The sequence below is a fragment of the Excalfactoria chinensis genome, chromosome Z, assembly GCF_039878825.1.
Source record: "Excalfactoria chinensis isolate bCotChi1 chromosome Z, bCotChi1.hap2, whole genome shotgun sequence".
Taxonomy (NCBI): Eukaryota; Metazoa; Chordata; class Aves; order Galliformes; family Phasianidae; genus Excalfactoria; species Excalfactoria chinensis.
Window position 1 is genome coordinate 31,296,062 of NC_092857.1, and position 26,256 is coordinate 31,322,317.

The following is a 26,256-nucleotide window of genomic DNA, read 5'->3' on the forward strand; positions in this document are numbered from 1 at the left end:
GAGCTTCTGTAGTGACTTTCTCCCCTCAGGCAGATCAACACTCCCTCCCAACTTGGTGTCATCTGCAAACTTACTGAGGGTGCACTCAATCCACTCATCAAGATCGTTAATAAAAATGTTAAATAGAAGTGCCCCCAGTACTGAGCCTTGGGGGACACCGGCCACCAAATGGATTTAACTCCACTGACCACAACTCTTTGGGCCCAGCCATCCAGCCAGTGTTTCTGGCAACAGAACAAAAATATATATTTATAGTGTACAAATGTGTAACATTTTGCTTTTAAGAAATAGATGCTGATGCCTGAGAGATTTCTTAAACATTAAAGGATTCTACTTTTGTATGTATCTTAATAACAAACAGGATCTCATTACAATAATAATGGCCTTTTTATTGCTTTTTTTTTTTTTTTTTTTTTTTTTTTTTTTTTTATGACTGTTCTACAATGAAGAACTCTTCTGAAATATCTATCTATAGAGCATTTAATAAAATACTCCAGAACACAGAATATTAAAGTTCCTATTTATTTAGGTAGACCTAATTGATTTCTTTCACACAAAAGACAGGAAACTGAAGACGAATTAAAAAACATAGAATTATTCAGTTTGGGAATAAAAATTCCCATATTTTCTGTATAAAGTGAAGTAAACTTTCATTGTCCAAGAAAGTAAGGAATTAATCAGAAACTAGAATTTTTAGTTTTTCACATACATTTACTTCAATAACTGGATGACTTCTAGCAGATGCAGAAGTCCCACAGTCAGTAGTAATTAAGGGCACTCAGAAATTTGTGGGATTACATTCTCAGTCAAACTGTCTTGTAAAATGTAAAAAATTCACTTCTGAATCCAAACAACAATATGATTTTTCAGGTAAGGAAATACATATATTACCAGCCATGTTCATAATGTAAGCTTGCCCCCTCTTCTTTTGTCCTTAAAATTTTTAGTTTTGTGTGCATAATTTACCTCAACTGGTCCACATGTAAAACATGACTTAAAGCTATGATTTTTAAAACTGACTTACAAATAGGATTTTCCTGATGATAGCTCATCTTATAGGGCCACCTCTCAACGAAACTATGATTTTATTTGGTATTATGCTAAAGAAGCAAAGAAATAAGGAGGAAATAGTGGCTTTCTTAAATCGAACAGTAGCCCTTGAAAATATGCCAGTTGCCTTAGATGACCAAGTCAGGCTTGCAGCTAGCTAACCTCAGTATTTGCAGCATTCAAGGTATTTCCTACAATAAGTGTAAGCAAGTACGAATGCACACTACAGTACAACAGAAGCTGCATATTTTCAGCTTAAGTAAAAATTGAATTTTTTAGTTTGCCAAAATCATTATTTGTCTTCAACACAGCACACTAAATGTGCTTATATTTTTCCTTGTCTTTTGGGTGCACAGTAAATATTTCTCTGTAAAAAATGTCAATTAAATGGGTTTGTAAACAAGCTTTATTTTATTTCCTACCTGAAGGATGTAGCCTCGAACATAGTCTCGAAGTGTCCAGCCTAAGCCATGTAGAATATGCAGCACCTCCTCTTGCTTCAGTACGCTGAAGAGTCGGTCAAGTAGTATCTTCAGTCTCACAGGCACAGCCTGGGTACCATAAAGCATCAGGCTGCTGATGTCAAACACAACGTTGGACTGCACAATCTCCACCTGGGTTGGGTGGTAGAGGTGCTGAGTACTAAGCTTGTCCAAAGCTGAAAGAAAAGGGATTACATATAAGAGAAGAGATAATAGAAAAGCAAGAAAATAATCCCAAAGAATTGTGTAATCATATCAGATAAAGTAGGTGTGCTTATTTTCTATAGAAACACCCACTTGGATGATACTTTACCACAGATACACTCCAAAACAGTCCCACTTTTCAAGGGGCACTAATTAACCTTTAACCACAGTGCAGAATTCTGTTCATCTGAGTCTTGGACACTACCAAAGAATCACAGAATGGCCTTTGTTGAGAAGGACCACAATAATCATCCAGTTACAACCTCCCTGCTATGTACAGGGTCAGAGCCACATCCTTCCTGGCACTGAATGCCTCCAGGGATAGGGCATCCACAATCATACTCATCAGTTTAAAACAAATTATGAAAAAATTGATTATTTACTCCAGATCAAGACTGGAGCTGCACAGAATTAACTGGGACCATTAAAGATTTCAGACTTATCTTCTGGAGTAGAAAAGAAAACAGGCACATTCTGAACCTCAGCTTCCTAAAGCTGTGAAAAACTTAGCCCTATGAGTTACCATGAATTCACTGCTACATGATTCAGCTGCTGAGTAGCACACATTGGTTTGTTTTACTATTTAGTGCAAATTTCATATTATTCACTGCAACATGACTAATTTTGAGATGAGTAGAGAGGATGTTTTCAGGATACGGGTAACTCTTAAGCCCTTAAGAAGTTAAACATTACGGAATTGCAAATGGCATTGCATGCTATATTTTGTATCTGTTTATGTTTAATTTCCTTTTCTATTTTACAGAACATGTTGCAACACCTAAGCTTCTGACTTTCTTTCTTTTTTTTTTTTTTTAAACAATTTTTTTTTCTGAGCATTTAAAATAATGATACAGGGACTTCTCATGTACTCCGGTTTCTTTTTGGCTTTTGGTCACTGGAGAGTTCATGTACTCTTGATAAATTGCTTTCTTACATCCAGAGCGCAAAGGCCCTTATCATTTACTCGCTGGCTTCATTCAACACATTTACTCCAAGGAATACTTTGTCAAAGAGTTCTGGTTTCCTTATACTTCATTTCTTGCAACTGATTTGTCTGATCTTTCCTATTCTAGTGGTTAAGTCAACTTTGAATAAATAGCTTTAAATATTAATTTAACTTTCAAAAAAGATAAGGAATTGGCAAGCCTAGGGACTGCAGTCCTATGTCTCTCTACGGGACATTTATACTGCAGAATGTGAAGGATGGAATTATTCTTCCAAAAGGACTTCTTTCCAAAGCACTTCTGTTATATGGACTTCATGATATGGGAATGATTTATTTATAAATTCTAATGAATGGGATTTGATTGAAGCACAAACAGGAAAAATACTTTCCCACATTTTCTTTTACCTATTATTTGTACGACTTTTTTTTTTTTTTTTTTTTTTTTTTTTAATATTTTTGGTAACGTGGTTGTATTGATACAGGTGTAGCAGATGTGCCTTCAAATTACTCAGTTAGAAGAATCTAGGAAATTAATTTTGTAGCCATGTAGATCAAGATGCATGAACACAGATGTGTATGTAAAAATACTTGAGTGAGTTTGTTTCCTTTTATCCTGTGCCTACAGTGTGCAAAAGCAAGTTCTTTCACCTAAAGAAGAAAAGTGGCTTGCTTAAATTTTTTAAGATGATGATTCTAGCTTGGCCCTTGTCAGAGTGCTGGCAAGATGTCTGGATCTAAAGACTACTGACTGGATCATAAAGCTAATAGCTAGAATGAGGTCACAAAACTCTGTGGACAATTACCCGCCTCATGTAATGAGACCACTCTGAGAATAATGGCCTAAAAAAGATCAAGATGCAATAGAAGAGAAGAAAAGAAATAATAAAAAAGGTCCTTCCAAATGACTGTGTGTACTGGTTGAACAGCAGACAGAAATTTTTACAAGATGTCCTGTACTACTCCATTTATCAGAAACAGCTGTTTTAAAGTAATACTATCTATAGACATCTGATTCTCAAAATGAGTACACACAAAAAAAAAGAACTAGTCATGTGTTGGATTAACATTCCAAGTGACAGTGAAATGATCTCCAATTTTGATTTGTGACTTTATTCTGAACATTATGTAATGAACAAATATAAGCAGTGCATTTCATTCTTCCAAAGGACAAGCCATGCACTGAAGTGTATAATTTGCAACACAACAAAGCATATATTTTTGCATGGGTGTGTACCAGAACATTTGCAAAATAAAGGCAGACCCCATGCTACAGGCAAAAAAATAAAATAAAATAAAATAAAATAAAATAAAATAAAATAAAATAAAATAAAATAAAATAAAATAAAATAAAATAAAATAAAATAAAATAAGAAGAAAAGTTTTCTGTGAAGTGAAAAGGGATTCATTTACGCCAAAAGAAGGAAGTTCCTATGGATCACTGATTACTGAAAACTTGTGCACCTGGCAGAAGAATGTAATTTTTCACAATAAGTTTTCTTTCTTCTTCTTTCTTTAATTTTAATTTTAAGGTATTGCTAAGGAAATAGTAGAGGTTATATTCTGCAGTACTACTGATTTCTTCTCTAGCACAATTAGCAAAGTAATGCCATCATTTTAGGATGATTCAAGGGGCCATTTGCTCCTTTAGATAAGAAATTAAAAAAAAAAAAAAAAGAAAAAGAAAAAAAGAAAAAAGAGGACCTGCATTTCATTACTCTATCTGTAAGGACAAGAGTATTAACTTTAACCTTCTTGATAAATCTGAGAGTAGATAGTTGAATTCTTCTGTCCTGATTTAGCTATCTAATTTCATGTATATAAGTCATTTCTCACCATTTCCTCTTCTGAATTACTGGTTTGATTCCTATATGCCAATGAACATTGCTGTGTTTCACAGGTGAATACATCCAACATTGTCCACAGCACTGTATGATTTCATAAGTGCATAGGAGACTTCAAGATGAAACATGCTATATTATAGAATGAGCTTTATCATTCCTGAAAAATGACATAAACAGATGTGTCCTTATTAAGAAGATATCACTGCCTGAACATCATAAACCACACATTCTAAGTCCCTTCCTGGTGCAGCATGAGCTATTACTCATGTTTAGACTTTCAGTGGGCTCAAAATTTCACCCAGGAAAGTCTGAACATGTTTGTGATTTTTTCATTGCAACCTGTACAGTCTTCAGAAACTGACTACGATGGGTTCAGTGAGGTGTTTCAGTGAAGGCAGCTGCCTTTCAACAGTCCAGTTCAATTCTTAGCGCTAGCCTAACAGTCTGATAGTTACTACATCGGTGTGAGAAGAAAGGTGTTCACCAACACAGGAAGAAAAGAAAAACCTTTTAATTTTTTGGGGAGCAGCCTAAGAAGCCCTTATGTTTCATCATAGCAACTTTCAGTGGAGCTGAACTGCAAATACTTCTTTCAGAAATTTTAACTACTGCAAGAAACAGGAGACAAAAAAGGGTCATAAGGAACTGGATATATAGAAGACTGCCTTCAGCAACTAAAAATTACTAACTGCTTTATCAGTATAGGAATTAGGAATCTTTATTTCCTAACATTTCTCACCTAATTCTGAAGTATTGAAGATGCCCCATAATCCTTATATGATCTGTACTAATCACAGGTTTCGTCCATTTAGGATTTGGATCAGGATTTTCCTCAGCCTCTTGCGCTTCCTAGGTGAAAATTTTTCTTTCTGCACTGAAGTATGAAACTCCTACTGTGATTTCACTGCTGCAGACAGCAATTTTAAAAAGCCACAGAAGACCCAATGAGATGTTGTTTGGAACTACGTCCTTCTGCACCAGCAGATTTACATGTTATTTGCATGTGTGCACAATCTTCAGGCTTTCTATCTGTTGCCGAAGTAACAGAGGTACACCCTACCTGTACCTTGGTCTCAGTGCACTACTATTGCCACCTCTGTTTTTGCAAACGTTACACAGTGAAATAACTCATAAGACCTAGGAGGAGAGAATAGTCCTGTATGCAGGGTTTCAATGAGCTTCAGTTTGCTATCATTGGAGATTTCTACATGGGCCCTCCTGGTACCTGAAATGAAAAGTTTAATGTTTTCTGAGTCCAGGTAGTAAGAAGCCAAAATTGAAAATTCAGCTTGCAGAATTTTTCCCCTTTTCAGAATGAAACTGTTATTATAGAATCACAGAATGGTTTGAGTTGTATAAAGGAACAGAGGATACTGAGAACCACACAGCACTTCACAGGAGTGCTGTCTCAACTGTTTTAAGCACCTGAGTTAGCTACCCAACTTAAACAAAAATTTAACCTGCAATAAAACCAGGGGGAGGGATTTACTTTACCATCTGTATTTTACTGGAGTTTTGGGATGCTGAGCAATTTAAAGGAGATTAAGTGAAAAAATATATATTAAAGTAAGACTAAAGCACTTAGAAAATAACACAGAAAATAAGGACAAAATCTTTAATTTTATCAACACAACAACCAGTTCATTGGCTCAGCTATGCAAACTGACCAAGGACCCTTTCTTTCAACAAGGTCGTCCAAATTAAAAGCCAGTTTTGTTAAGTAAAAGAAATACAAGTAGATACTGATTAATTTTGTACTTTAAAGCTCTCATGCTGTTTTTTGAGTAGGTAAAGCAAAAGCATGACAGTTTGCCTTTACTGAGTGTAAAAGTGTTTTAAATATTCTACTTTTGATGCATTTGGAGTTGTTAATGGATCTTTCTATTTTTGTTAGATAAATATTTAGGTTTCCTGGGGAGGGGCAAAAAGGTGCAGTGAAAATCCTTATTCTCAGCTGATCTGCCTGGCTTTGTACCTCAGAACATCACAGAACAGTGTCAGTATGTTACAATGAACTGGTCGTTATTAATCTTACTACGTTTCATCTCCAAATTTGCCCTAAGCAATATTTTCACTCTTGATTTTGGTGCATGCTCTCTAATTTACAAAGAAGGGACACAGTCTGAATGTATACACACATGCATGATTTTAAATTTAATAAATAGTTTTAAAACCATCATATTTCCAGATTATTAGGGTTCAAGGGTAGATAGGAAGATAAAAAAGATATTTTCTGTAGTCTGCTTCCAAGCAACAACCAAGGATTTCCACAGTTAATCTAAACAAGTGGGACACTTTTTTCAGCAACAGAAACTGAAACTGGTACAGATTAAATATGAAGTACCAACATACAAAACAACAACTACAACAAAACAACAACAAAAAAACACCTCCAAAAAAAACCCTTGTACTGTAGTAACAATATGGTATGCTGAATACAGTAAAACAGATATAGTACTACTAATGGCATTGCAGCGCACTGGAGCTTGCTGTTGGTTTTGTTGGTTTTACTGGTGAACACAGGCAGCTTTACATTTTTTCAGAGTTCAAGATTTTCTTCTTTTCATGTCAGAGAGAAAAAAGTAGCAAATCCTTTCAGCAAAAGACTGTAGCCCATGATTGACCGAATGCTGGGGGGACAGTACTGCAGTGATTAGAGGTGGTCTAAGTTAGCCTCCCTTAGGATGCAGATTTAACACCACATGCCACATAGCGTACTGTGGTATATTTTGTAGGTTAAGAGAAAAAAAAAAAAAAAAGTTAATCAGAAATGTGTTTAAAAGATGACCAAAGTCAAAAAAACTTCCCAGTTCCTACTGAATGGCTAAGACATTTTTGCTGCATAGGAAATAATCCTGTTCATTCATCCTTTGGCACAAGCACAGAGAGGGGGTACAGTAACGTTTATAAAGGTGAATGAACATCCCGCTCAGTCTGGGTGTAAGGACCGGCTACAACATGGCATCCTTTGGTGATTCCATTTTATCTTTTCTTTCACAGTTTTATCCACACTGAAGATGAAAATTCACTAAGTTTCAAGAGATGACAGAAGGTGAGGAAATAGCACATATTCTGGTTCAAAGGCAAAAACATATCCTTTTACCTTTTACTGTATTTAAAAGCTAATAATGGAAACCATTTGCTAAATGCATTTAGTCTCTGACAGAGGAACACATATGTGATCTCCTAATTTACAGCTTGCATGTACAGATGTTCACACTTAATAAAAGGACACTTAATTGCATTTTAAAATTAAACATGTGTTGATAATAGGTATTTCAAACCCAAACAACACAGCAACTGAACTGATAAATGTCTTCATGCCTCACCACGTCTTATGCTCTAACAACATTTTTACAACAGATCAAAAAAACAAAACCCCAGCACTTCAGTTGCATGTACACAAAATGAATGTTATTAAAAAAGGTTTGAATGTAATCTTTCATTAATTTTTCTGCCTATGATCTGATTCCAAGTTGAAACACTTAGATTGCTACTAGGTTTATGTAGCCAAAAGCAGAACCACAGTTTGTTCACAGACATTGCTTGCCGTCTGCAATTTTTTTTTTATCCCTTTGCAAAACTTTGAACCCCATCCAGCTTTGACACACTGCCTCTTCAGTTAATAACTATCAAGTTTCCCCTTGTCTCCTGTCTACTTTTCTTTGAGGCAATTGCGCACTCAGCACCCCGAGATAATAACACACATCTATAAGATAAAAGCAATGGCATTAATGTAATTGTCTGCCTTTCTCTCTTTAGCCTAATCTTTTTTTCCCTTCAGTTTTCACTGCCTCTGTGACACCTGTTTTTGTCTCCTCTGATCCTACGACAGGTTTTCCGCTGACAAGGTTTTTGCCTGACAGAGATTCTGCCAGACAAGAACATAATAAAATATGAAGAACTGCTTGTCAGAGTTCCTGCCAATGCTCACATGAAATAAGAGAAAAAAAAAATCATGATTTTTTTTTTTTTAAAGGGGCCCTGTTCTGGTTGCTTTTGGCCTGTAGGATAAACAGCCTCTCTGACCAACTCCTGCCAGCCAAACAGGTGTTTTATTTTTTCTTCCTATATAAAAACAAAAACAACAACAAAAACAACAAAAAAAAAGAACCAACAACCAAAAAAAACCAATAACACCATTTTTTTTTATTATTATTATTATTATTTTTTTTTCACAATTTTTCATGACTACAGGGGAAAGAAAAAAAAACTAGGGCAACCCACAACAATTCCTTCTACTTTCTTCCTGCAACTAACTGTGTAGTTGCATCTATATGGGAGAACCATTTTAAAAACTCAGAATTGACCCTCAAATAAATAAGATAGCAGTATTCTCCTTGTTGATAACTAATGTGTACCAATGTGTTCAAAGGAACAAGCAATAAGGACTTTCATTCTGAGTTCCCAGAAAAAATCATCTGGGCTACTAGACACTACCTGATAGGTCACACTGCATAAGAGAAGGCACCTGACTATGGGGGCCATGATAAAGAAGATGAGACACAGCCTGTTCTCTTCTGCAGGGCTTGTGCCTGCAGTCCTCTCTGTCAGAGGGTACCTTTCTGCATGTGTTAAGGAGGACTTAGAACCAATGATTACCCTGACACAGATAAAATACTGGAGCATCCCAGCATACAGCTGGTCTTTTGTGTGTCAGTATCATCAGTCATCTCTGTTAGAGACAGTAGGTCTAACCTTCACTGTGCTGGCCATACTCTACAGACATCACCCTGCAACTGTACTCCCTGGGTCCAAGACCCCATAAGGGGGCCTTATGCCCTGGCTGTGACCTTCACTCCCTAAATAAGCTACACCTTAGATGTGTCTTCTGGATGACCCTCACATTTTTTTCTCCAACACTGCCTTTGACTCCACCTTCTTGTTCATGTCTAGAGCCCCTGGATGGACCCTTGAGCTGACTTGTTCTATCAACCACATCTCAGGTTTGGACATATTTTACTACTAGCATCTGGTTTTACACACTGTGATCAGATTCTGGGCATTGGGTTTACTGGTACAGGCATGACCTTTGTTACAGTTTTCTGGACTGCTACTAGTTCAGATCCCCTCTCTGGACAGCCCAACTCTTGATACTCCTTGACACATGGACTGACAGTGTACTACTATTACCTTGGCTAGCCTTAACATTTGATCTTTCCTATCTTTTAGTCTTTAAACTCCAGTGCCTCCTTCCTATCGGCCACTAACACCTTCATAAGGATCTCCATTTAATAATGGTGAGATTGGGGCCAATGTGTATTTTAATTGGACTAACACCATCTGGTTGACACACTGTATGCAGTGTGACAGCAGCACATTTGGCGTCCCGGATTGGTGGTGTGGAATTGCAGGATTCCCATCTTCATACAAATGCGCCCCAGCTTACACTGTCTGATTCACAGACACAGAAAAGTCTGTGTTGGAAGGGATTTATGGAGATTGTCTGTTGCAACTTCTTATTGAAAAGAAAATCTTAAATTAGCCTATCTAGGGTTCCAGCAGCTTGAATGATCTATGTGTACAAGAGATACTCCACCACTTCTCCAAGCTGAAGACATTCAAATCCTTAGAATGCAGATTAATACAGCTGGTCCCTCAATGAAATACAACATTTGTGAGGAACAGCAATAAAATTCAAGTACTGTAACCATTTCACAAAGCTCCTGTTAAATACAATTCAGAAAATTTGATGGTAACAATTAGACCATAATTAGAGAGGTCTTTTGAATTCGTATTATACATTTCTTGTATAATCTTTTCTAAAACCAAGAAGGAAGTTGGATAGTAAAGTAACACTACTGTCCGCTAAATTAATCTGGGGCAAGTTTCCTCATAAGGTTGATACAGTCAAATTTATTTTCCTAGGAAGTAAAATAATAATAATAATAATAATAAAATAGTTTATTTCCACAAAACAAAAATTTGAGGTAAAGCTACCAAGTTACCAGTGGAATTATCATTACTTAGTAGCATCTGAAAGCAGTATGAATTTTTTATTCTTGCAGTCAGATCCCATTTTTAATGTTGTGAATCTATGTGAAATGGAATAGTAGGGTTTGTTTCACTTAGAACTCTTTCAATTTGTGTTCTGCTTAACCTAGTGAACTCTAGTTAATTAAGATGTTCCTATAAACAATTAAGCCTCTTGTAGGATCGTTAAGAAGATATAAAAATTTATGATGTAATAAAGTGTAATAAAATGATATCGTGGTTAGCACATCACTGCAGTTCACGTGCAGTTGCATAGGTGTTAAAAGAGGAAAGTATGCAGGTACCATCACCTAAATATGCTTGAGACATGTGGATACATGTCATAGAAACAGTGTCACCATTGCTGTCCCAGAAATCTGCTGGTGATTTGTACCCTCGGGTCACAAAGGATTTATGCTGCTCATGTGATTATAGTAGCCAGCTCCAGGCGCTTTTTCTTTCCTATACTGATGCTACGCCATGTAGTGAACTTCCCATCAGGACTTTAATGGGGCAAGATCAAGTCTTTCACTGAATGTTTTTCCAAGAAGCTGTCTCTGCTATTCATGGAAAGAGGGATTTCAAGTGCTAATAAAAATCATTGTTTCTTTTGCCCTTGCTCTATTTTGCTATTTTTTTCCTAAACAGATTCTTTCCTTAGGAAGAGAGGACAAGATATCCTAGACATTTCCTAGCATTTTATCCCATGTTATTCGGTTCAAAAAAAGAGACAAATCCTTCTCCGTAAAAAGTCATCTCAGGCAATCACAAGCACTGAATGATAGTATCTCGCTCTTCTGTGACACCCTCACTCTAAACTTCTTTGAACATTTTAAAGCTAGTCTAGGTAGATCACAGCTATAAAAGTGGTCTTGTATGTACTTCAGAGACAGGCAAACTGAGGTGCTGGGAATCGAGTGAAGCAGAGTTGCAAACAATAAGTCAACAATGGAGATGGATAAAGAAGACTTAGATAATAAAGATTATGTTCTCAGTTTATGTTACCAGAAACAGAATTGGCAAGGAAAATTTATATCTGTAATGGTTAGATTTCTGATTTCATCCTCAAAACATCATTTTCTTCTGGAAAGAAGTAATCCTTGCCCAAAACTTTGTGTCTGTCTGAATTACTTAGCACAAGCATGAAATAAACATTATCCCTACAAAAGGGAGAACAAAAGCAGAAATATTGGCAATTCTTTTTTAACTATTACAGAGTATTGCTTATTTTTATAGTCGCTTTTTTTTGTAAAGTATACCTGCAGCAAGGTGGCAAGCACAGGTACACAGAACAAGAGAGCAGGATGCCCTCCAGCCATAGAATTCAGCCTTTGTACAAAAACTCTTTCTACAGGTATATATGTACTGTGTGAAGACATGAAGAATGGAATGCAGCACTGTGGTATACTAAAGGGTGGCTGAGAAAAGTTACCTTCAAAACTGTTACCAACACGAAGCAATCCGACCGTCACAGTGTTGGTTGAAAATAAGAGTTCCCAATGCACATCTGATGGCTTCCATCCCAGTTCCAGAAGATTACAAACATCACTAGTGACTTAAAAGATTTTCATAAAATAAAATGTTCACAGTGAGAAAGGACTTCACATTGGGATGTGAATATGGTACAACCTAGCAAGAAAGAACACTGTGCATCAGAATGGATCAATTTTGCTTAGGGATTATCAAGCTCTTGGGCAGTCATTAGTGGATTACCTAGTGTCTGTCTGGGGTTATGGTCATCTGACCATGTGTGAAAGGGATATTAGCATTTTCAAACCCAGGACCATGTGCCAGAAGATGCATGGGAAGAAGATCTAACCTATTCCTGACTGACTGAAGAATCAAGATTTCCTGAGGGTGGCAGGGAAGACAAGAAAAAAAGATTTTAATCTGAATGAACTCTGAAAGTAATCCAAGGAGATATGTGTCAACATATGTGTTTTAGGGACTGTGGTTTTATCCCAAGGAAAGCCCTCCTCAGCACCTGAGGATGCTGAATTTGCACATGACAATATAGACATGTAAGCATACATTGAACAGAAAAATGGAAAAGAAAGCCTTTTTACTTGATCTTGGAGTAACTATTTCATGTTACTAATGTCTAGTAAAGGGAACGCATAAGCTGGAGAAGGGTCTCAGAGAAAGTGTTTACCAGTAATGAATTAGGTAAGGTTCCTGGAAGAAACTGAGAAATGAAATATACACCTCACTCTTCAGGATCAAGAGGAATTTAATACAGATGGGTCAAAAGGATTTTGTCAGTAAAGTACAAGAAAAGCCAGACAAGACCTAAAATACTTTTGCTTATAAAGCCACAAAGAGCTACCCTTTCCTATGAATGAATTGAGAATAATTCCTTTGCAAAAAATGTTTATGTAGCTCCCCCAAAATTGAAAGTCTGTATTCTCAGGTAATATTAAAGCATTGTATAGAATTAACCAAGCTGAAAACAAAGCAAAAAGTATGCTTGGTATGCTAAGGCTGTGACTCTTTCTAAAATATTATGGAACAATACAAAAGTAATCCATCTATTTTAACCACTACATAATAATAATAGGATTATATTTCCCCTTTCCCTTTTCAGTGTTGATTCTCTATTATTTCTCCAGTTTTCAAGAAAAGAGTAACATGTCCCTTCTTCCAGCTTTTAGAGACTCTAAGATGTGTGACATGTTCTGCTTTTGCTTTTTTGTTTTGTTTTGTTAGAACTGACCTTTGACTTTGCAAACCTGGATTTCTTTCACTTAACAACTTTGGACAGTGACAAACACAGGAACCCTGCTGGTTTTTATTTCAACACAGTGCTCCTCTTCCTTTCTCTCTCATTACCATGAAGCACACATATAAAATATAACCCACTTTCACAGTTCTAGTCCTTTCAGCTACTCAGAGTAAGAGATGCAATTTCTAACATTTCCACTGGGTTTCTCTTTCTCTTTTCTTTATTTATTTGCTCCTCCCTTCCTTTCATTTTCTCCCACTTCACCTTTCCATTACCTGACAACTTGAGAATGTAGAATTCACCACTCCGCCATGAAGAACGAAGCAGTTGCTTCTTTCAGTCATACATTCAATCATACATTTCTTTCAATCATACATTTGGGCTTACAACAGCACAGTCTCCATTTTCTGTTGGAGACCATTGTTTTGGCTGTTAGTCTAATTTACAGCAAGTTGGCACTTGAGTTATACAAATGCCGGTAGCTGGAAAGTCCCTTCACAAGATGAAAGATGTTTAGACTCTGACCATGAGCATTTACCAGATGTCAGATTTTAAGATGGAAAAGGCTAATGGATTTGCCCTACGCACTGAAATCTACTAGTCAACACATATTTATTGGAACATAAAGGAATGTGATCTTGAAGTTACCCTGAAAAAGGCCAGGTGAAGTCTCTGGCTGGAGATGGGAGCATATGTACCATGAGGTATACCTCACCAAGGTACAATGGGCTGAGAGGCCTGGTGCAGAGGAAAAGATGGCAAAGATCAAAAGAGAATTAAGAACCAGAGAAGTAAGATGAAGAATGACAACAAAAGTGTTAACAGGATACTTTACTGCCCAGAATAGATTGAATGGTGTGAAATTCAGGTAGTTTGAGAATGTATATTGCACCAGAAACATCAGAAATTATGCTGCTGATTGAGCTTTGTCAGTGATTAGTCTGAGGGTAAGACAGAGAACTAGATTTTCACTTTTTTTTTTTTTTTTTTTTTACTCTCTTTGAAACAATATGACACTGATTTCAGACAGATCGAATTATATTACTGTGTATTTCTGAAATCTCTACAAAGTCTGCGATACAGAAACAAAAAGAACTGGAACAAATGTCATAATAGTTTTAGTGCACTATGATGCATTCCACCTCGCTAACCTTTAATGAAGCAAAATGGTTACAAAGAGTAGACACTATTTCCTATTAATGCTGCATTGGGTCTTTTGATCAGCTGTAGCAGGTATAGTAAGACTGTTTCTATTAGTAGTGCAGTCACTGTTATCTCGGCATCAATGACACACAAGATGTAAAGCTGATGATGTCAATATCTTTACACTGCAGACTTGCTTAATTTCTTTTCTAGCAAGCTAAGATACATCTGGTATGGAAAGTGGGTGGCAAAATTTGTTTTCTTCATTGTTTCCAATATATTCTAAATAAGTAGGCTTTTTTTGTGCCAAAACTAGTGAAGTGTCTTTACTACATTCATACAGAATAGCATACTACTCATAAAACAGCAAAAATATCAGGAGGCAAAAACTACTCAAACAATCAAGAAAGTCTTGACTATTTTTTTTCTCTTTAGTCATCTTACTCCTACACTATTTAAAGGCCACAAAATAGCGATTGCTTGTGCTAAAATCAATTCTACTAAAAAAGAATTACTGTTAACATTCTAATAAGATTTTATTTTTTTCACCATGTGGACAATACCAAGCATATTAACCACTTAAAAGATTGAAGGAAAAAAAGCATAAAATAATCTGTTTGCCTGCTTGAGGTCTTGGAAATTGTTTATCCAATTTAAACCATTCAGCTTTTCCTTTAGAAAATAAATCCCCATTCAAGCTGACCATCTGAAAGCGAGACTTCAGCTGGAAAAAATAAATAAATAAATAAATAAATAAATAAAATAAAATAAAACAATCTATTTCTCTGAATCCCTTAAAACATCCAGAGATTCATGCTAGGGATAACCTATTCCCTATTATTCACAGCAGTTCTTGAGAATGCTATGGTACTCTGCAGTTCTCGGCATCAACCTTTAAAGACACTGGCAGTAGGATTAACACTATAGCAGAAGGGTGCATGGTCAAAACTTTGTAAGCTGAACTATTGCCAACAGAATCACTTATCTTGCCTCAAAAGAACTCTGGTGGAACTGTTTGTATACTGACATCCTACTCTGGCACCTCCAAACAGAAAAAACGGAGCTTGCAGGGAACCTTTCCTTTCAAGAAGTGAGCAGCTCATTACAGGTGTAGGGAAACAAACAAACAAACAATGTAAGAAATAAAACAGAAACAGGAAAAATACATACAAAAATAACACAGGGCAGCAGCTGCTATGTGCAATAATACTGTGGGGGCTTTATGCCCTTTCCTGCTCACTCCAAGAATTTCAACATTTTAAATGGCAGTTATTAATATGCATTAATTCTGCACAGATGCATCAAGTACAGCATGAGAAGATTGCAGTTGTAAGCTATTTTTTTGATCTGTTTGGGTAATTATGATTCTAGGTTATCAGTACTGAATAACCATGGTACTTCCTGTTGGATACACCAATTCTTTGATAATTACATTCAGAGAAGCACTACATCATGTGTCAAGGATCTGAGTTGAAATTCATTAATAAAAATCAGAAAAAAAAACCTTTAATTAAAGTAGTAGGAAATTCTATTTGCATTCAGGGAACACCTTCTGAAAGCGCAGTGTTAGTGGTTTAAAGAAAATCACTTCTGAACAGCAGCCTGATTCAGTCATTTTAAAATCCAGGTGATACAGTGCACTGAATTGTTCAGATTACTGAATGGTGTTCTCAGCATTCCAGAAAACAGTTAAGATCAAAAATTGAAGTGGATACATCACAGTCTCTGGAAAGTAATTTAAATGCCTGTGATTTGAGCAGTATATGAAACATACATGTGACAAGCCTTGCTCTACCACAAAGTGTAAATACTCTAGATGACTGTACACAAAGCATAAAGGAAAAATATAGCAGAGCAGTCTTTGTGCACTGCTATAGTATAACAAGCATTTTGCAATAATATATAACTGTATTAAGTCTTCTATTAGGAATGTTAAGTACCCAGTTATGGGAAAAGGTGGTGCAATCCTGATTGTTACATTCACCTTCTGACATCCTGGGTTTGTAAAACAGAGCCCTGTAGTTATCTCACATTACTGTCATACACTCTAATTTTTAATTCAACAACTTAATAGAGAGGTACTTATTAGAAAAATTTGATCATCATCTCCTGAGATGTACTGGTTAAAAATAAAAGTGGGATACTTATGTGAGAATCCAAGTGCCAGATCCCCCCGTTACTCAGGAGAACATGCTGGAAAATACCTATGTGAGCCTTTCCCAACTATGGATCAGCAAAGCCTCAATTGCTGATTCTGCACAAAAGCTGAAGCATGCTTGTGCTCCAGAGTTCTGTGAGGTTTAGAGGTCCTTCCAATAAATGTGAGCCTGGTTACACTGTGACTAAAGATTTCTTTCCAGTAATTAAGAGGAGTGAAAACAGGCAGTGTCCCTGAAGAATTTAATACATAGCAAACCTGCAGCCAACTACCAGATTGGTGGTGTTAGGGTATCGGTAGGCAGGCTGTACATACAGCAACAAAAGGACATAGGACTGCTTTGTATCCACATTCCTGATTTGTCTTCCAGGCGGGTCAATCTTTCAAAAACTTCTCTGGCATTTGTTGCTGTTGAATTAGCTAAGCATTCACACTTGCACTAATTCAGAAAGTTCAGGCAAAATACTCAAAACCATGTATTAAATAAGCAGAGATTGAGTGCATGTTAGGCATGCTAACACTCCAATCCAGGTTTTACAAAAATAAGATAAAACGTACTAATTGTAACTCATTGAAAGTCTGGTAGAAGAGGAGAATGAAGATTGTGCTAGGTTAGACATTTATAGCCTGGATAATAAGAAAGAATCTCTAATTTCTTCTGCAAATAAGTTTAATCTTTCTGTGCCATCTCTTTTTTTCTTTTTTAAACTTATCTGTTTTTGGTTTGTTTGTTTTATTCTGCTTTTCAATTAAACCATGTTGGGTGTTCTCCTTACTTTTCTCCTCATTGTGTCTGGCTCTGTCTTTTTCTCTTACACATATCTTAAACCATAGTGTCAAGCAAACAAAATAAATACACTAAAGAGAGGAGCATAAATAAAAACTAAGACCTATGGTGTGTGTTTTGTTGCATTTTAGGATCTGGGGATTTCAATATATCCATTCTTTTGTCATTTACTTAAATATAGGGAAGAGAGGTTCAACACGCTGATGAAGTATTTCATTGAGCCAAATTGGATACACCGATTTTACTGATATCCAAGCTCTGAAAGGCTGACATTGGTACATTTGAATTTCCATTGGGCTTTGCAGCTTACTGGTCAATGCTAATTTTCAATACATACTCGGATGTGCAACCAAACTATAAATCCTTTGCCTTTCTGCTAAGATCTGATTCAACCAGATAACTTCCTGGAAGTACACTTCTGAGCTGTACACAAGCTCAAAGTAGGTACCAGCTCCAATGGTACCTATTGTCAGGTTAGTCTACAATATATGCAGTCTATCATATTTCCATCCTAGAAATGGATGTGAAAAAAGTATAGACACACTTGCAGAAACCCAGAGCACACACACATGCCTTTACAGAGAAACAGATATCACTGCTGTCTGTATCACTCCAGTACTTAGCATTTACAGAGCCCAGGAACAAAGAACAGAATAGAGAAAACCAGTCCAGAACAGACATTTCTTACCATGTGCCACCCAGCCATGTTTACACTGATCACAGGTTCTCAGGTTAATCTTCCCTGGCTGAAAACATTCACATGTGCAATTTACCAGTGTACAGCGGATGGCCTGGAAAAAGAAACAGAAAACACATATTAATGTCTCTTTCCCCTCTTGTGCCAATCTATTGTGAGAACTAGAAGGGTATTAAATGTACCGCAACAATCAGCCTTCTAGCACTCCAAGCATTGCTCATTCTTTTAAGGAGGGATTAGTTTTCTTTCAAAAACATTTATCAGTATCCCTTAGCAAGGACAAACAAAATGCTTATTCAGTAATAACTTATTCTTTTTTCCCAAGAAGTTGAGTAAATTCCTAAAGTCTTTTAAAGAAGGGATCTTTACTCTAGAAGCAAGCAAGCAGACCAACAAACAAAACAAAACAAAACAAAAACAAAACAAGTGCAACAATGAAAGTTCTGTAGGTGTTCCACAGACTTCCTGATCTGGAATCAACTGTCTGAAAGTAAATGTACTTTCCTTTTGAAATTTTAGGTTTCTCCTATACCTAAGGCTAACCCTTTATCTCTTAACACTCTGTATGTGTCAAATGTGTCATAGAATCACAGAATAGCAGATCCTCAGGTGGAACGGGCCAGCAGGGATCATCAAGTCCAACTCCAGGCTCGACACAGAACCACCCAAAAATCAAATCCTATGTCTGAGAACACTGTCCAAATGCTCCATGACCTCTGGCAGCTTGGTGCCCTGACAGTACCCTGGGGAGCCGGTTTCACTGCCTGACCATCCTCTGATGAAGAACCTTTTCCTAACTCCCAACCAGGCCCTCCCTCAACACAGCTCCATGCTGCTTGCTCAGGTCCTGTTGCTGTCACCAGAGAGCAGAGCTTAGCACTGCCCATCCACTCCCCTTGCAAAGGGCTGTAGCCACCATGAGGCCTCCCCTCAGTCTCCTCCGCTCTAGGCTGAACACACCAAGGGCCTATGCTGCTTCCCATATATCTTCCCCTTCCAGACCCTTCACCGTCTTTGTAGTCCTCCTTTGGATGCTCTCTAATGGTTTGTATCATTCTTATATTTTGGCAATCAAAATATGTGCATTCCCTTCTGTTTCAAAAAATGGAATTCTTTCAAAGTAGTGAGGTCAAAGTTCCAGTCCCGTGAAGAGATTTGCTTAAATAATACACCACAATGAGGTCTCCCCTCCCTTTTAAAAATGATTTCAAAAACTGCACAGGTTTATTTGAGAGGCTAGCTATGCCCACAGCAAATGAAAATGGGATGGAAGTTTTTAAAGTGCAACAGACTTACATGTTTTAAGAGTGTAGATGATGACCTGTGCACTTCAAACTGCTACTAATAAATCTACAGCATGCATTTAGATGTAATTTGCATGGAGATTCCTGAGACAGAGGCTTATTCTGATCATTCACAGATTGATGATCTACAGTAACTACCACAGCTGCCAGGAAAAGATATTTTATAGATTTAGATGCAATCAGTGTTTACTTTGGGGCTCAGGTGGGGGAAGGATCCTATGGCCACAGTGGTATCGAAGCATTATGAATGCTCTTGTCTCTTCCAAATAATTAACAGCCCCTACATACATTCCATCCATACCAAAAAAGCTTTACCTTCACTATACTGACTTGAAGAAAATTACATTCAACGTTAACTTGTACAATTTAAACTTGTCATTACTGTTTTTAAAAGTTTGAAGTTCTGTCTTATCTCTTTACTTATTTCTCTGCATCATACAGTCATTTAAAACCATCTGTCATTCACTCATCCACTTAAAATGTGTCTTTCTCTGTTAAATTTCTTATAGAACTGTGATTTTACATATGCTGTATGTTTTTTTATTACCTTTCACTCTCAAAAACATTGCAGGAGGATGAAAATATCTCGCTCTATGATGCCTGACTCTTCAGGGTCTCAGTCCCAATGTCACCTGTCTAATTATCCATTAGCTAGGTTATAAAACACTGTATGTATGTGTGATTAAAAGAATTAGTAATGTGAAATATAACAGTACCAAAGAAGTGCTGATCTTGCAAGAATAATATATGTGTTTGCGGGTTATGAGGAAAAAATTCTCCTGGAAGGTCCTGTTTCATGTTCAATAGTTTATTGACTCAGTAATATATCAGATCTCCACCGGTCAGTAATGGTGTTCTTTCTCTAATATGTTCATTAATTAATGAACTCAGTAATTAATTGTACTGCAAAAAGAACGAAGGGCTTACCAAATAGGATTCTTATTTCACAATAAAAGATTTTATCATATTCAACACCTTTTTAAGCTCCGCACCAATGTGGTTTGTATTTGCTGTATTTGATGTGATACTGTCTTGCTAACATGTCACTTGTGTGTACAGTGGGAGAAATATACTCACAGCATATGTACACACAGATAGATGAAATCATGTCATTCATAGAGAGGCTTTAAGGATCATCAGCATTCCCACTACAACTCTGTCTATTTCTTGCCTACAGGTTAACAGGTTGCCTGTAAAGACTGGATGCAGTTTGAGACTGAAATACAATGTTTCAGCCTAAGAGTGAGTTTTATTACACACATTCAAAAATGGTCATTTTAGCCATTCTAAATTATTAGATGGAGGAAAAAAAGAAGTTTACAAGTTTCATGTTTCTTTACCCTGAGTTAAAGACTACCTTTATGGCAGAAAGTGTTAAATGGCATTAAAAAAGTAGTAAGCTTTCTCTCTCTTATACATAACACTCAAATTCACGTGAACTTTGAGAAACATGAAAATGTCTGTTCTTCAAGAAACTAAATCGGAGAAGTCTTCAAGAAGAGCTATTTATCTATTTCTGTAAAGTAATAAGCATTGTCAGGAGAAACTCTGAAGATAAGTATGTGGCCCAAAATTCAGCCTGGCTGAATGAAACAACAACAAAAAAAACAAAATAGGACGTTGAGGTCAGTTTGTAAACCAGCATCAGTAGTTTCCCATCCCATCACAGAGAATCGCACGCATGCTGGTGGTCCCACAGATTGAAATATGCTCACTTGGATCTGGAAACACACACTTGCCTGCATGCCTTAGCCAAAACACTCCATAAGCCTTTAACCTAAGTTCCCCAAAAAATAATGAGATGCAATGTCTTCAAAGTGCTGCTGTCTGAGTAAATGGAACCTAAGTGATGGACACTACCGAAAGTCTCAGGTAGAATTTAGTCCATATTCCAAAGATTCAATTTTCCACTTTACTCAGTTAATCCAGATCACTACCCAGCATCATCACTGTTTCCAACATGAAACTAGTGTAACTCAGTCGAGAGATGTAAAATGCCAGGAGAAGCACATGCTCTTACAGACACACAGAGCATTAACACTCACTGAAGTGACAGAACACTTGGTCCTTAAAGATCTTCACAAAAGCAATCAACTTAAGCACCGAGCCTTGCAAGGATGTATATCTGAATTATTAATAATATCTTTCTACTTTTTTTTTTTTTTCTTTTTTTTTTTTTTTTTTTTTCCCCAATAGCGTTTAACTTGCATATTTGTAGCAATGACACCATGACAGGCTCAGGAATGACCCAGAAGAGCAGAAGAAGATTAAAGCAGCACAGGTTTACCTAAAATTTAAAACTTTAATGTTGTCCCTCCAGACTGCAGTGGCAAGATTTTAAAGTGGAAGGAGGACAGAAGTACAGTAGCTGGTGTGCTGGTAGGTAGCAGCATGGATCAACGTTAACTGCGGTTGGACATCTGTTAGTCCTTAATTTGACAGGGGTAGGGTGGGGAGGGCTGTAAAAAGATCCTGGAGCTGGTTAGCAGTGGCTAGACATTGTAGCCATTGTTTGACCCTGTTAGGAAGTAGGTACAAATATGCAAGGGTGTAGCAAAGCAAAAAATTTAGCCAGAAAAGTGCTTCTGAAAGAATGCTGCCAGGCTTTCCAGAAGCCACCCAGTGTAATCCTACCTTCACAATGTATTGCTAAAGAAGTTTACGTAATGGGGCACTATATGCACTACAGAGTGTGTTAGGGAGAAAATTTTTTCCTGTCTAAGGTTTTCCTGAGAACTCCTCCAAGAAAGACAGACAGAAAACAGAAGAAAAGAAACCAAATGCCTTGCATAGAAAAACAACACATACCGGCTCCCTACGTGCAGGAGGATAGGTAACCATGCATTTAGATGACAGCTTACATGTTAAAGCCCTTAAGCATGCTGTAAAGCATGATTTCCTACAGCTGTTTGAAAGGTGCCACTAAGTTCTACAGCACCAATGATCTGCAGATAATAGGAGTTCTGCGATATTTTTATACATCCCTTCCATGGAGTTCCTATCATAACATTTCTTGCCTCTATACAAAAAATACAGCGTCCTTTGAGGGCATTTTATATTAGCAGGGAAGGAAATGGATTGGATTGCAGTAGAATTGTTTTGAATAATTTACACTACTGCTTCCTTAAATCTTAAAGCAACACTATTACAGTTTAAAAACAAAATGCTCACGTACTAAAATAAATTAATGGCTTTATAATTGACACTGAAACACTCAGAGATATCCTGCTGCTCACTTTGAGATCTTCTTCAGGTAGAATACAATGCAGAAAGAAGGGAACATTGCCTCCCACTAAAGAATGTGGCCTGTTACACCTCTGTGTAAGTTACTATGGGTAATACTGAGAGATACTATTCCTGACTTCTGTGGTTTTCCCCCAGACCAAGGATATTCATTTAGCATGGCTTGGGCAATTTAATTATATCGCAAGTAAATATTATTCACATATTAATAGGAGCAGCCTATAGCACTAATGGAAAAATCAATCTGTCTGGCTGTTTTGCAGATCTTCCAAGAGATAGGGAGCAGTAAGCTTTAATATAAAGGATCACAGTATGGGAGAAGAAGGAGAACACATGCAGAATACGTAAGAACTCCAGAGGAAGAATCATACAAGTTATCATAGATGATGGAGAAAGTTTGAAACAATGCAGCACTCTGGAAAGATTTATTTTGCAGCTTACTTTACCCAGATTTTTAATAGATGTTTTAACATTTTTTATTATTATTATTATTTTCCATTTGTTCCTACAATATTGTGAGGCTAAACAGTATCTTAATGAAGTCTCATTTACATTCTTCTATGAGATGAGCAGCATAACAGACCTTTCCCCTTAATGCCCTTGCCTTATCTTTCTCAGGTACAGAAAGTATTTAAGAAGTGTCTCACATCAGTCTATGATACAAACGGATTACTGTGCACCTGAACACCTAACAGTATTGACTCTACTCACTTTGTTTGCATTGAAATTCCATCTACCTGCTTAAATTATCTACCATGCATTTATCTTATGGAGTCCACATAAACAAATTCATTGGTCCAAACATAAGAGCTGATTTGGTTCCACATTTGTGAAATCCTTTTAATGAGAACAACCCCATAAACTGATGTGAAAGTGCAGTTCCTTACTGTTTCATTTAAATTATTAGTGAGACTCTGCATGAGTGTGCGTGCACAAATGTATTAGTTAATAAGAATGCCAGGGTTTTAAAACACAAACATATACACATAAATGGATCTAAAATTTAGATTTTGTACAGGGTAAGTACTTGGTTAGCAAAGTGCACTTCTTGCACCTTATCTCTTAACTTCAAGAAAAAAAAATCTCAGTGTACTAAATGCAACCTTTCCTTTCTACATCCTCTTTAATTCCGATTCTATTTTACAAAAACCCTCCAATTTTGAACAAATATTTTATTGAAATAACTTTATTGTTGGGCAAATAATTTAAAGACACATAGAAGTTGATCTTGAGGCATTATGGCACATGAAAATAGTTATGCAAAGAACAGGAAGTTGATGAGAGATACAAAGATCAAAGAATCACAGAATTGCATGGGTCAGAACAAACCTCAAGAGATCATCAAGTCCAGCACCCCTACTAAAGCAGGAACCCTACTATGGCTTGTACAGGTAGGTGTCTAGACAGGTCTTGAATATCTCCATAGAAGGAGATTCCAAAACCTCTCTGGGCAGCCTGTTCCAGTGCTCTATCAGCTTTATTTTGAAGTTACTTTGCATGTTTGTACAGAACTTCTATGTTCAAGTTTTAGGCCATTACTCTTTGTCCTATCACTACACACCGCCAAGAAGTGCCTCGCCTCTCCCATCTGCCTTCCACCTCCCTTTAGATATTTACAAACATTTATCACATTCTCTCTCTTCTTTTCCCCAGGCTGAACAGGCCTGGGTTACTCGGATTTTAACCTGGGTCTGTTCAGATCCGTTCTCCAATTGCTGCATGTAATGTTACTCTTGACAAAGAAAAGTCTGAAGCAGAAGACAAGTAGCTAAGACCTGCAAGTGGTCTGACATTTTTTCTATGAGTGTCTTCTTTGCCTTGGTTACAAACTGAAGAAGACAAATTCTGTCTATACAGATCATCACTGTATCTCAGCACAGGAATGTACTACAATTTAAAGTAGATCTTATTTTTTTATTTTTTTTCCCCCCTCTTCTTTTGTAAATCAAGTATCTATAAAGACCGCAGCATGACGTTTCCTGTTAATAATAAAGATTTCTGTGAAATTACATTATTTTAAATAGCTGGCAAACCAGAAATTGTTTGTCTATGGCTTCTATGTGCTTCAGAATGTTTAGCTGTGTTTGAACCTGTGTTGTTGTGGAGTCTAGAAAAATCACAGTGTATTAAAGTCTCAAGTTCATGTCAAAAGAGAAAATTCCTTCCCAAGAAAATTCACATAAAAGGGGAAAAAACCCCAAACACCTCCTATATAATTAGAACAGTAGACAGACCGAAATTACTACACATCTCCTATGTTAATTTTCAAAATATATTTTCTCTTTGAAGTAAAGAGAGAAGGAAAAGTGGGGTGGAAATGCCTGCCATACTTTCTACAGATTATACCTGCAGAACTATTTCTGTCTGTTTAGAGACCTAATGCATCCAATGTGTAATTCTCATAAAATAACTCTATTTTACAAGTGAACTACAATTTTTTTACACGTGTGATTTTCCAGCTGAAACATTGGACAAAAAAAGTGGGAATACCCACTGATCCTGCATCTAACTCTTCCACAGAAGCACTGTGTTCCTTGACTACTCAATTTCAAGCCACCCAGTCTATAAGAGCTGGGTCATGACATCAGATACAGTTTTCAGAGGCAAGATTAGCCAACAGTTCTCACAACACATGTAGCATGAGAATAGAATTTAAGACTGAAGCATGAAGCACACCATCTCAACTCTTGGCATAAAAAAAGTAAGATTTTTCAAAAAATATATAATTCTAGACAGTTTTACACTTTGTAAAGGAACAACCATAAGCAAAATAATTAGGTTCATTGATGGATGGTCATTGTTTAACATGAATAATTGCACTAGAATAATGTATTGCTGAAAAAAAAAAGAAGGAAGTGTGAATATACTTTGCATTTGAACAGACTTAAGCATCCATGCAATGCAATGGAGCTTCTCATTTCTCACATATTTGGAGATATGTAAATACCTTCCAAGCAGCTCACTGCATTGCAGCATTTTATTAACAGTTTTACACCACAGAATATTAGTATTGTTTCTTGTTTGTATTTATTTTCACTAATACAATTTGAAAGGTGCTAATATTGTTATATTTCTCTTGGCACTCATGAAAGCACTTTCTAATACAACATGCTAACAAGATGGAAAGCTGTTAACAGGATAAGATAGGTTTGAATCTAGCTAGAATCTAGCACTTTAACATTTTAGAAAAACATTTCCAACTCTTCAGGAGAAAACCGATAAAATAAATAGAGAAAAATAAAAAATAAAATAAAATATAAAACGGCATTTGTAACGTTGCACTTAATATAAGAGAATCCCTCAGATTCTTCTTTAGGTACTGTCAAAAGTGGAAAGTTGTGCCGTGGAATGCTATGTAGACATTTCAAGAGAAAACAAACATAACCTGTAATAGCCCTGTCATTTTTCAGGAAGTTTCTGTAGGCCACATTTTTCCTAATTCTATACACTCAGCTCACAGTATTGCCAACAGGATATTCCACAAAGACTGCAAGTACAACATGACCCTATGTCTGCATAGCATGTAATATGCACCTCACATCAAAGGAAAAAGAAATTATACGAATTGAAAAAAATTAAGATTGACAAGTGCTTCTTAAAATTTCAAGAAAATTTGCTTTAAATTTGAAGAAAAACACACGGTTGATTTAAGAATGAGTTTCTTTATGCCTGAGGGAATGTTAGCAAATGCAGACACTTGTTCTTA

General features: G+C 36.6%; 1 protein-coding gene across 3 annotated transcripts in view; it reads right to left on the minus strand.

Moving 5' to 3' along the window:
* The window catches only part of BNC2 (basonuclin zinc finger protein 2), a 339,631-nt gene that overhangs the window by 102,504 nt on the left and 210,871 nt on the right, over nucleotides 1-26,256 (minus strand). For all 3 annotated transcript variants that reach the window (XM_072359861.1, XM_072359860.1, XM_072359862.1), the window contains exons 3-4: nucleotides 17,995-18,097; nucleotides 1,473-1,708 (exon numbers count right to left, since the gene is read on the minus strand). In XM_072359861.1, the coding sequence (XP_072215962.1) occupies nucleotides 1,473-1,708; nucleotides 17,995-18,097 (339 nt within the window). The remainder of the gene's footprint in view (nucleotides 1-1,472; nucleotides 1,709-17,994; nucleotides 18,098-26,256) is intronic.